Consider the following 12,148-nt stretch of genomic DNA (forward strand, 5'->3'; position numbering starts at 1 on the left):
GCGTGAAGCTGTCCAGTTATCCCAACACCATTGATTAAATAGGCTATTTTTACTCCATTGTATGCTCATTCTCCCTTTGTTAAATATCAATTGACCCTAGAGACATGAGTTTATTTCTGGGCTCTGTATTCTGTTCCATTGACCTATGTGTCTGTTCTTAAGCCAGTACCAGGCTGTTTTGATTACAATGGTCTTGTAGTATAGTTTGATATCAGGTGTTGTGATCTCTCTAACTTTGTTCTTTTTTCTTCAAGATTGCTGGGGCTATGCAGGGTCTTTTTTGGTCCCATGTAAACTTTTGAAATATTTGTTCTGGATCAGTGAATTATGCTATTGGTATTTTAATAAGAGTTGTGTTAAATATATAGATTTCTTTGGGTATTACGAACATTTTAATGACGTTAATTCTTGAATAGGGTATATGCTTCCATTTATTTGTATCTTCCTCAATTTCTTTCTTCAGCATTCTATATTTTTGTGAGTATAGGTCTTTTGCCTCCTTTGTTAAATTTATTCCTAGGTCCTTCTTTTTTGCTGTTGTTGTTGCTATAGTAAATAGGATTTTTCTCTTAGTTTCTCTTTCTGATATTTTGTTGTGAGTGTACAAAAATGCCATTGATTTTTGAATATTGACCTTGTATTCTGCTCCTTTGCTGAATTCACTTATTAGGCTGAGCAGCTCTTTGGTGGAGCTGATAGGGTTTTCTAGGTACACTATCATGGTGCCTGCAAATAACAGTTTTACTTCCTCCTTTCCGATTTGGATGCCTTTTATTTCTCCTTGTCTGATCACTGTGGCTAGGACCTGCATTACTTCGTTGAGTAAGAGTGGTGAAAGCAGACGCTCTTGTCTTCTTCCTGATCTTAAGGGAAACACTTGGTTTTTGCCCCTTGAGTATGATATTGGCAGTAGGTTTTTTGTATATGGCCTTTATTATGTTGAGGCATGCTCCCTCTATTTCCACTTGGCTGAGTGTTTTGATCTTAATGGGTGCTGTACCTTATCACATGCTTTTTCCGCTTCTGTTGATAGGATTGTGCAATTTTTGTATTTCATTTTGTTTATGTGATGTACCACATTTATTGATTTGTGAATATCGTACCATCCTTGCATCCCTGGAATAAATCCCACTTGATCATGGTATATGATCTTTTGAATGTATTGTTGAATTTGGTTTGTTAGTACTTTGTTGAGGATTTTAGCGTCTATGTTCATCAGAGATATTGGCCTGTAATTTTCTTTCATTGTTGTTTCTCTACTTCGTTTTGGGATTAATATAATACTGGCCTCATAAAAAGAGTTGGGGAGTCTTCTCTCCTTGAATTTTTTGGAATAGTTTGAGAAGGACAGGTATTAGTTCTTCTTTGAATGTTTGGTAAAATTCACCTGTGAAGGCAAAAACATTTTTTAAGTACATTTTGGTCTCCATTTTAAATTATTCTTTAGTGGGATTAGTGGGTGGAACCTATGTGAACAATGTTAAGGCCGTGTTATCTATTGTTTAAAAATTCTTTGGAATGAGCCCTGGCTGTTGTAGCTCAGTGGACTGAGCACGGGCCTGCAAACCAAACAACTGCAGTTCGATTCCCAGTCAGGGCACATGCCTGGGTTGCAGGCCAGTACCCAGCGGGGGACACACGAGAGGCAACCATACATTGATATTTCCCTCCCTCTCTCCTACCCTTCCCCTCTGAAGATAAATAAAATTTAAAAAAATTAAATAAGTAAAAATTCTTTGGAATGATTTAAGTTCTGGAAATGGATAGTGTTGATGTTTGCACAACCGTATGAATGTACTTAATACCAGTTAACTGTACAGTTAAAATGGCTAAAATGATAAATTTTGTATTATGCATATTTTACCACAATTAAAATATACCCCCCAAAAGAAAATGTTAAAAAGGGGAAATATTTTAATGGTTTTTAAAGGTATTAATTTTATATCTAAGGATTTTAGGTAAGAAAAAAGACAATGGCAGTTTGGTCTCATGCATCAAAAGCTTTACAAATATACATACCTTTATATTCAGATTTCACCATACTAGGTATTTATCCTAATGTAATAATGAAGATAAAAATTGATGTAAGAACAAAAAAATTATTTGAAAAGATTTTACCAATGTATACTTCCACTGTCAGGCCACTCCAACCATCTCACTTAATGGTATTATCTGCTGGCAGAGTCTAAGTCCATCTTATTCAACTTCCGCTCACATTCCTGCACATCCTGTTGAAACCAGAAAGTTACTGTAAGCCATGCGATTGTTGTAAATCTGTTGATGGGAGGAATTTGGGTAACATTTAAAGGCGGATGATTCGTTAGGGCGCAGGACTTCCATTGTTAGTGGCTCAACGTGCAGCAGACATTTAAGGAGGAAAATCATGGCTGATATTTACATATGCTGTGATGCCCAAAGTATATTGGTTCAACTGTGAACTCATTTTTAAATTTTCTCTCTTTCTCTCATAGGAATGACTGGATTCGAGTTGGCCTCTGCTATCCATCAAACACATTTTTTCAGATTAGTTTTGGCTTTTTACAGCGGCATAATGGCTCCTTATCCAAAATGGAAGAATATGAGCCTGTGAATTCACTGGAAGAATTGCAGAAGAAGCAGTCTGAGAGGAAATTCTATTTTGACTCTGGCACGGGGTAATTCAGTGTAACTAGTGAATGAGAGTTGTTGGTACTTTTCTTTAATGGTGAAATTACTAGCTCTGCAGCCTAACTAAGAATAGGCTGTGATGTGATGGCCCTTCAGACAAGCAGCTGATGTGGGTAATTCTCTGCTCATCCACTATTACGGGCTTAGAGGGCTAGAATGACTCATAATTACAGTTGGCAGTGGGAAGTGAGCGAAGATGTTTTTCGTATGCCTATTAAAACAATTTAGAGAGAGAAATTATCCTTGTCAATAAAGAACCAGTAGGCCCAATGGAAACTTAAACTGATTTCTTTTCCATAACCACTCTTTTAGATGATTATTTACGTATGATATAATTCATATCTCAGTGAAAGCTCTTTTTTTCTTTAAAGCTATCTCTCAAGTTGACCTTGAGTTTTAAAACAAAATCACTGTATAACCATGGCATGTTTGCTTTCAACTTTCTCTAGGCTGCGTCTTTCCACTTTTTAATTCTAATCCTGTTCACCTAGGGTCCTGTTGGCTTTGTCTGCTCTTATCCAGTTACAGTCTCTCAGCCTTTGGGTGATGGTAGGCTCGATCTCCTTACTCTTCCAGCAACTAGCATGCTCCTTAGCTGATATTCCACCTACACACCATTGTCTAGGTACCATAGTAAAGATACTAAATGAGATGCATTTCTTCTGCGAATTCATAGACTATTGAAGGATGTGGGCATTTAAAGTAGGTAATTGAAGAGTGAAAAGAGCAAATGGTAAAAGTCCTGTTGTGGGGTATTTAGTGTACTTTAGACATAGCCCAGAAGTTTGGCCTAAGGTAATCAGTGACATCCCAAGAGAGTGACACTGGGGTGAACTCTTGAGGAAGGAGTAGGAGGAGATGGGAAAAGAAATGGGTGAATTGTCCCAAGAACAATGTGGATGAATGCATGGAGGCATGGAAGGACGCAGCATGGCATGTTCGGGGGAAGACAGACGTTCAGGCTGGGGTGAGGGGGGTTCAGGCTTTGATGCGGGGAACAAGGGTGAGGGCTCAGTGAAGTGCCTTGTTAGGCTTTGAGTAAGGTACAACTTATTTGCCCTCCAGGGTCCCTCCAGCAGCCAATGTGATTAGCTTAAATCTTTTTTTTTTGAATCATAGTTATCTTTGACTTTCAGTTTGTAATTAGACTTAAACTACTTGGACTTTTAATCTATACATGACAGAACTTCCATGTGCTTAGTTGATTTTTCACAAAAACAAATAGAACAACCAAATTTGTAAGGACAGTCTGGTGATCATGAATTAATGATTAAACATGTAAAACGATGAGAAATGTGTTATCATCTGGGTATTCCTAGAATCCTTCATCCTTTGGGGTTATAATTCTTTTTAATTCTGTTCACTTTGATGACTTTAATTATACGTCAAAAGGCCCATACTAATCAGGTTTGTGTCATTCCATATATATATATATATATACATATATATATATATATATATATATATATATATTAAAATTACTGGATGTTGGGACAATGGCTGATTTTTACCTTATAATTGCTACTTTGCATTGTTCACTGACCTCATATTAAAATGTGAGTTCTTGATCTTCAGTAATCAATCACATCTGGTCAACCTTGACTTCCTTTGCTTTAGTAGGACTAGGTTTGCTGAGGCCTGTTGGACTGCTGCCTGGAAGTTACTTCTCCATTCATCTTGGCAGTAGGAGGAGAGTTTGGAGTCCGTGGGACTGCTCATTTCATTTGATTTTGGCCAAAGTACAGACAGAAGGACTTCAGGCCCATCTGAGCTTAGTAAACATCACAGGAATTGATTTCAAACTATTTCTTCATCTAAGCCAAATGAATCACAGTTTCTGTTTTTATCTGAATTTTGTGCTTTAAACTAAAACAATTCCTAAACCGAAAAAAAAAGAGAGAAACAAAGAAAGAAAGAATAAACCGTGCTAGTGCTCCAAATTCTAAACTCAACACGAGTATAAAGTGTTTCTAAGGGATTCTCGAGACAAGCTGTATTCCATCCTTTCAAATCACCTGTTGAATTCATTCAAACCAGAAATCAGCTTTGATGTCTTCTACAACAGCTGACTTAGGTCACCACTGTACTTTCTACAGGAGTATTGAATTTGACTCAGGTGTGTAGGGGGATAGAGAGGAAAGAGGAACAGTGGAATTAGCTTTGTAATTTATTTTTATTATAGGGAAAATTGAGCTTATTAGAGGAATATCCTTTCGGCCGTGAGTAAATGTGAGGAATATTTTTTTTGTGTGTAAGTTTTTGAGAGTCAGTCTAACACCTAGCGGGTTGTTTTCTGTTTTGTGCAGGTTGCTGTTTTTGTATCTCAAAGCCCAAGGCCACCGGGATGGCCACAGTTACTGTTCAACTCAGGGATGCGAAAGAGTCAGGGTCCAGGCAGCAACAGACTCAAAAGATACCAGTAACTGCATGGCCAAAGCATATCCCCAGTATTACAGAAAGCCGTCGGCAATCAAGCGGCTGCCAGCCATGCTCACGAAACCCTGTCAGGGCTGCGGGACCCGTCAGGTAAATGAGGATGCAACGTACGTAGGCTGTGGCCGTGAGAAAAACTCAAAAGGTTCCTTGTGATAGGTGCACTTTATTATTATTTTTTGGAAACAGCTGTGTTGCCAGTTTGTAAATATTGCACAGTTTCTCCTGAATGGTGGCCCATTCTAGAATGTAATACTCATAAGAAGCAAACTTGTCCAAGTTATAGTAAAAATACCTTCCCTCTGTGATGCATCAGTTTGCCCTGGATGACAGTGCGTTTGTTGGCAGTTATCCTTTCTTTCTCAGATGTGTTTCTGTTAGAGTCTTGTTTCTGGGTTTACATGTCAGTGATGTAGAAAAATACTTTGTTTTATTGGCAGTGTGAAATTTCTCTCCTGAAAATGCAGCTCTTGGAAATTGTGTTTTTTTAGATTTTATTTATTTATCTTTAGAGAGGAAGGGAAGGAGAGAAGGAGAGAAATATCAATGTACGGTTTCTCCTGGTGAGTCCCCTGCCGGGAACTGGCCTGCAACCCAGGCATGTGCCCTGACTGGGAATCGAACCTCAATCATGTGGTTTGCAGGCCCACACTCAATCCACTGAGCTACACCAGCCAGGGCTGTTTTTTTTTTTTTTTTTTGAAGGTGGAAAGCCACTCTTCATTTTGAAGCATCTGCTATTACATTTACCTGTAATTAAAAGTACACACTGACCCTGGTTAGATGTGAAATGCTTCTCCTGACATATTTTTAAGTAGATGGACTTCTTTTGTTTCTTGAAGAAGCATGGCAATGAAAGTAAATCCAAAATATGACTTAAAATCAGGCATGGGGTTCCAAAGGAAGTCAGATCAGTTCCAAGTGCGAAAGAAGTATAGACTTATTACTGCCCTAACTAATACTTAATCTTTGTATAAACAAATATGGGTTAAGGAAAGTGGTTCTCCAAGTGTGGTCCCCTAACCAGCAACGGCAGCATCACCTGATGATTCTTGGACCCAGTGCCAGTCGTACTAAACCAGAAATACTGGGGGTGGGGTGGGGCCAGCAGTCTGTGCTTTAAAAAGTCCCGCGGGGGGATCTGATACATGTCCACATCGGAACTGCACTGGACTAGATCATTTTTTTAAAAGCAAAAATTGCCACAGTAACACACACTGCCTATTAATATGGAGGAAACCTCTAAATTTTTCCATTCTAAGTGGTTTTAGAACACAAAAATTCTTTCACTGCTTAGGTTCTTTATTTCTCACCTTCCTCATTTGTTTCTGCCCACTGGTGCCATAGAGAGGCGAAGGAACATGGATTTGTGCTTCTTGTATGTGATGAGTATCGGCGTGCAGCTCACCATCAGTTATACTCTCATATCCCTGTGCCACCTCCTTTCTCCAGTTCAACTAAAACAGACAAACAAACAAACAAACAAACAAACAAAAAGCCGTGGACCTGAAGAAGTTTATATGAGTTCTTGCCTATCCCATGCAGTGTTTTGACAGTTAAAGTGGCATTTATAGTTGATTTTGTGGAGAAGTAAATGCTCCAGCCTAAATCATTAGCTGAGTTTGTAGAGAAAGTCCTTCTTTACTGAGAAGACTTTATCTAATTTATAATTATAATTATAATAAATGTTAAAACATAAAACTATTTAATCATCATTGGCCTACCTTGTTAAATGGTCCCATGCGTTAATATTTAGCATTTTTTATTCTTTGTGCTTGAAGCATTGATTGCAATTCATTTTTTAAAATGCAGTGATTACTGACTTTGTACAGTTGCAAAGTATTTGAAGCATCTGGGGACATCTCTTTTACTTGGAAATTTGAGGGGAAATTTGGGTTGAATATCAAAAACAAAACATACAAGGTCTGTCCAAAAGGTATCCAGCCATATAATGTGAAACAGATATTTATTAAAAAAGATACAAGACACAAGAAGCACTGTACATAGGACAGTGGTGCCTCAGTTCCCTTCACAGTAGACATCTTGGGACTTCACACAGTTCTCCCAATTGCCATCAGCTGCCCCATTGTATTTTCCTGAGTCTCATCAGTGGCCTGAAATCTCTTCCCTTTAAAAAGTGAGTTTAGTTTTGGGAAAAGCCAGAAGTTTCAGGGTGCCAAATCTGGGCTCTAAGGGGGCTGAGTCACCGGGGTCATTTGATGTTTGGCCAAAAAACTCTGCATGAGGCGTGATGTGTGAGTGGGCACTTTGCTGTGACAAAGCTGCCAATCACCAGTTGTCCATAGGTGTGGCCTTCTGAATCATCTGAGTAGTTTCCATGGAGGAATGTGCAAGCTTAGCACAAAATTGGATACAGGTTTTGTTGCTCTCCTCACTCAGTCATTTTAAATGCAATGGCCACACAGTACACATGCTCACTTAATGGTGGCTACCGCCCCCACTGACTAGTACCATTAATTCATCATGGTTCACGCATGCACATTCCTGTCCTCTCTTGGCTGCCAGGTTATGTTGATGTCATGCAAACCATTCTCGTTATATTAACAGTGGCTGGACTTTTTCCTGACAGACCTCGTCTATTAGAACTAAGTAGGGAAAAATCACATGAATGTTTGACCCCAAACCTGAGACTTCAAAGAAACATCCAGCTTTAGAATACTTAGTATCCGAGTGATTAGTTGCCCTTTCAATGAAGTTGCTAATATCAAGGAGGACATATGCTTTAGGTCCAAGAGCACCTGAAGAGTTTAGGTTCTCTTATGGGAGAGTTAAGAGGGCTTTTGAATGATAAGAGAGCCTTTAGGAAGGAGCTAGGAGACTTGGAAACTGGGAGTGAAACTTGGAAGAGAAGAAGGAAACAGGGAAGGACATTTTGTGGAGGAAACAGCATCTGCCAAGGCAGAGGGTCAGGAAAGGAGGTCAAGCGCTTGTGGGAAAAGGAGGGAACTGCCCTGTCTGTGAACGTGATGGGACAGTGGGAAATAGGAGCCTGTGTGCTGGGTGTGACTGGATTTATGTGACACTTGGCAGGCCAGGCAGAGGAATTTAGACCTGGTGATGCACAAGGCTACTAACGGTTTTTAAACTTGTCATCTATACTTCTTTTCCTTAGTCCTGGAGTGACTGAGTCCCAGTTCGGGATAACTGGCCTGAAAAGGACCTTTGAAAAGATTTGCGTAAAATGTTTACAAAGATGTAAATACAAAACACACTTGTTTAGTCCTTTGTAGAATTGATTTTATTAACAAGATCACAATGATTTGAGACTGGTGTTGGTTCAGACAATGAGGAACATGCCCTCCTCGTATTAAACCCTATGTCAAGAATTCCAGGTCATGAAATAGGTGCAAAAAGTTGAGAGGGGGCAAAACCCCACTCATTTGTTGTGATTGAGTTTATACTGAGGCGCCCTCTTTGAGGAGAACACAGTTGACTTCATTATGGTACTTCTTTCCTGTTTAGATGGTATTTACTAGTGATCCTCATAAAAGCTACCTCCCTGTGCAATTCCAGTCACCCAGTAAGGCGGACACTCAGCGCGGAGACCGATCGGTTATCTCTGTAAGTACCTTCTGGCGTGTAGACTGCTTTAGCTTCTGGCTTTTATGTTTCACCCCAGTGACACGATTATTTCCGGGAACAACGGCTTGTTTGTAATCACGTTTTTGGTTATTGGGGACAAGCCATACAATAGAGGTCTTTATACCTTCTAGACATTTATGTTTTTAGGTAAATATATTACAGTTTTTTCAGTAGGTTGTATTTATTGATAACTTTTAGGCAAATGTTAAACTGTTCACGTTACTTTTCATTCATTAACAGTGTAACAGGTGACCCCAATTTCATTTCTAAAAAAGAAAAGGCATCTTTGGTTAAAAAATAATTGCCACAGGCAATCAAAATGTAGGAAACTGTGTTTAACTTTGATTTTTGAAATTTAGAAGGAGCTTTCAAGTTGTTTGTTAAAAATGTTGGAAATGAGTTTTAAGTTTTTTCCTTGGCCGGTTAGTTTGAGGTTGCCGGGCCCCCATCTTTTAAGACCAGGAGAGTGAAGATTCAGGGTATCGGCTGTCTTTCCTGCAGGGGTTAATTGAAGTATAGGCCCAAGCCTTGGTATCAGCATTAGAATTTGGGCTAAGGGGCAAGCTGGCCAGAGGTAACTGGCTCTTGACACACGGCCTGGTCAAAGTCGGGTTGACCAGAGAGAGCCATCATATAACGGGCTCTTTGGGGAGCAGGTGTCTAGCCATCTAGCTCTGTCCAGCCAGGGCCTGGGCCCAGTCTCACGTGGTCTCTTCAGGAGCTCTGTTTGTTTTTTAAAGTCATGGGCAACACAATTACATGTCCACATAAATGTGGAAAAAATTGTCTTTGTTTCTTTCTTAATTTCTTATTGTGTTAAAATATCCATAACATAAAATTCACCATCCTCCTCATTTTAAATAGATGGAAAGTTCAGTGGTACAAAACACATTCATATGGTTGTGCCACCATCCCTACCCCCCATCTCCAGAACATAAATTAGACTCTTTAACATCTCCGAATTAAGAGTATTCCCCCTTAGCAGGGAGGAAGAAGTAGGGAGCTATTAATCAACAGACGTAAAGCTCAGTTGAGTAAGATGCATAAGCTCTGAAGATCTGGTGGGAGTCGGTTGTAGAAAGGGAAGCAAGCGCTGAGTGCTCGCTGCTCCACTAGGTCACTAGGTAAAATACTGAAGTTACAGCGCAGTTGGCGTACAATAAATAGATCAGTTCCAGGTGTGCCACTGGGTGACTCCACATTTAGAACCTTGCAGTGGCATCACCACGATACAGCTAGTCATTACGCCTATGCCCGAGGGTCTGAAGACACTGCCTAATTCTGGTGCTGTACAGAAGGTGCCTGGGACCCTAGAAAAGTCATAGGACACTTTTTGGTCATTTGCCACCAGTACTTTTCAGATGCATTACCTGAACAGTCTTTGCTGGGACATGGCGTTGCTTTATTTTGTTTTCAAGGACAGTTTGGTGTTTCCTTTAAGCAGTAAGTTTGGGGGGAGGTGGTTCTTTTCAAGAGGACAGTTCGAGTTGAAGATTATTTTCTATTTTTTCTCAAATGTATTTTAATTTTAAGTATTCAGATTTTTTAAAATAAGAGCATCACTTCCAGTCTTTCCAAATATAAAATTGCACTTTACTGCAAGCATTTCCAGAATCATCTTCTGAATTAGAGCAATTTAAACACAGCTAGAAGACCATTTTGCTTCCTGGGAGATTAATAATGATTAGGAATAAAATTTGAATGTAATTTCCCCAGGCAAGGACAGGGGTAATGCTGAGAGTATTTCTTCTTTGTTAGCTTTTAGCGTAGTTTATAATTTTACACAATTTAAACAGTGTTGAATCATGTTTCAATCTGGTAAGTTTTTTTTCTTCCTTTTTGGCTGAGGAATTAATGATACTTGGATATGTCTAGAGTTCCTTTTTCTTGAAAAGGCCTCAGACAATTACTTTAAAGAGGATGACTGAAAATATATTTGTGGCTTAACTCCTGTGAAATTACCACCTTCCACCTTGATTTCAAAGGACCAGCCATACATGAAAGGAAGGAGATGAGGCAATCTGGCTCCTCCGATGGTCCCGATGTGAGGGGGTTGTATGTTTTATGAACCGATGTGACAATAAGTGAGTGGAGCTGCAGGTTCGAGGCTGCCTTGTGGTCACTGAGTTGAAAAGCTTTGACTCCAGTAAAAGAGCGTGCGTGTGAGAGTGAAGCCCTTGAACCTGCAGGGAGAGTCACCCTGTTCAGCTGAGTGTGGGCTGCCAGCTTGTGCCCAGAGCATCCTACCCAGTCAGTATAGTCCAGTCAAAGCCAAGTCTCCGAGGACACAGCACAGTTCCAAATATTGGCAGAAAGAGTAAATACAACACAGAATCTGACTCCTGGCAGTGATTTGGTGTGTGGGTTAAGAGACGGGGGTAAGGCTGGAAAGACAAGTCATCCTGGGGATGCTGAAACAGTGACGACACCTTTGTATTCTCAGGTCAACGGCACCGACTTTCCCTTCCGGAGTGCGGGTGTCTTCCTCCTCATTGTGGACGCCTGCAGCGTTCCCTTCCGATTGGTGGAAAAAAAGTTTTTCTCTCTTGCTGATATCAGTCTCCTCAAGGAATATTTAAAAACAGGCATCCCTCCAAGGTAGGTGGAACTTGCTCGTAGAGGGACAAGCCACATTAAAGGTGGTACCTGGTTTGCTCTGAGCTTTTGTTTGTTTACCTGCCCTAACCTGTGGGCATTTGGGACTCTGGGAAGGTTTTTATTCCTTCCTCATCTTAGATTGATGCCTGTAAGCTTCTTATCATTGTAAACCTCTGCTTATCAATAGCAAGAGCTTAAGTTTATGTATCAATACATTGCACCCAACTCCCTCAGAGAAGGCTCATTATCATTTTAAAGCAATTATTAGAGTTTTACCTTTGTGCTGTCTGTTCCACTGATGGGACCTCAAACAGCAATGCACCGAGACTGTGGCATGGGAAGTCATCACCTCCGCCACTTGGAAGTTACTAGAAAAGAGTAAATTGTTCTTAAGTGGATGAGTGTGTGGTCTTTTTTAATAGCCATAGTCTGATTAATTTTTCTGTCTTGGTTTCTGAAGAAAAGTGCACAGGAGAGAAACACACATTTATTTATTTATTTATTTACTTATTTACTTACTTACTTATTTTGAGTTGGTCAGACCCTGTCCGGAGGCAAGGAAATAAATTCAGATTTCTTTTTGCTTCCTTGGCTTTGCTCCAGGTGTTGATTTACTCACGAGCCTTCATGTAGTAAAACCACTAAGGGAAGAAGATACACTTCCCAGGGATTAAAGGCCCCTCTCGCTTTTGAATCACCTCAGTTGATCCAGTGCTTTGCAGTCTTTACACATTACTTTACACAGAGCCGGATCTCGGTAAATCCGATAAAGCCATTGGATTAGTTGAGTGTCATATTCAGTGTGTACATATAGCTCTATCTGGTTTAAGGCACTTATACAGAATTC

General features: G+C 39.9%; 1 protein-coding gene across 2 annotated transcripts in view; it reads left to right on the forward strand.

The window, feature by feature from the left end:
* The window catches only part of CEMIP2 (cell migration inducing hyaluronidase 2), a 73,548-nt gene that overhangs the window by 57,215 nt on the left and 4,185 nt on the right, over window positions 1-12,148 (forward strand). For both annotated transcript variants that reach the window (XM_037061679.1, XM_037061678.1), the window contains exons 19-22: window positions 2,472-2,654; window positions 4,974-5,193; window positions 8,584-8,682; window positions 11,147-11,301. In XM_037061679.1, the coding sequence (XP_036917574.1) occupies window positions 2,472-2,654; window positions 4,974-5,193; window positions 8,584-8,682; window positions 11,147-11,301 (657 nt within the window). The remainder of the gene's footprint in view (window positions 1-2,471; window positions 2,655-4,973; window positions 5,194-8,583; window positions 8,683-11,146; window positions 11,302-12,148) is intronic.

The sequence above is a fragment of the Sturnira hondurensis genome, unplaced genomic scaffold (assembly GCF_014824575.4).
Source record: "Sturnira hondurensis isolate 20B ecotype Veracruz unplaced genomic scaffold, ASM1482457v3 Scaffold0013515, whole genome shotgun sequence".
Taxonomy (NCBI): domain Eukaryota; kingdom Metazoa; phylum Chordata; class Mammalia; order Chiroptera; family Phyllostomidae; genus Sturnira; species Sturnira hondurensis.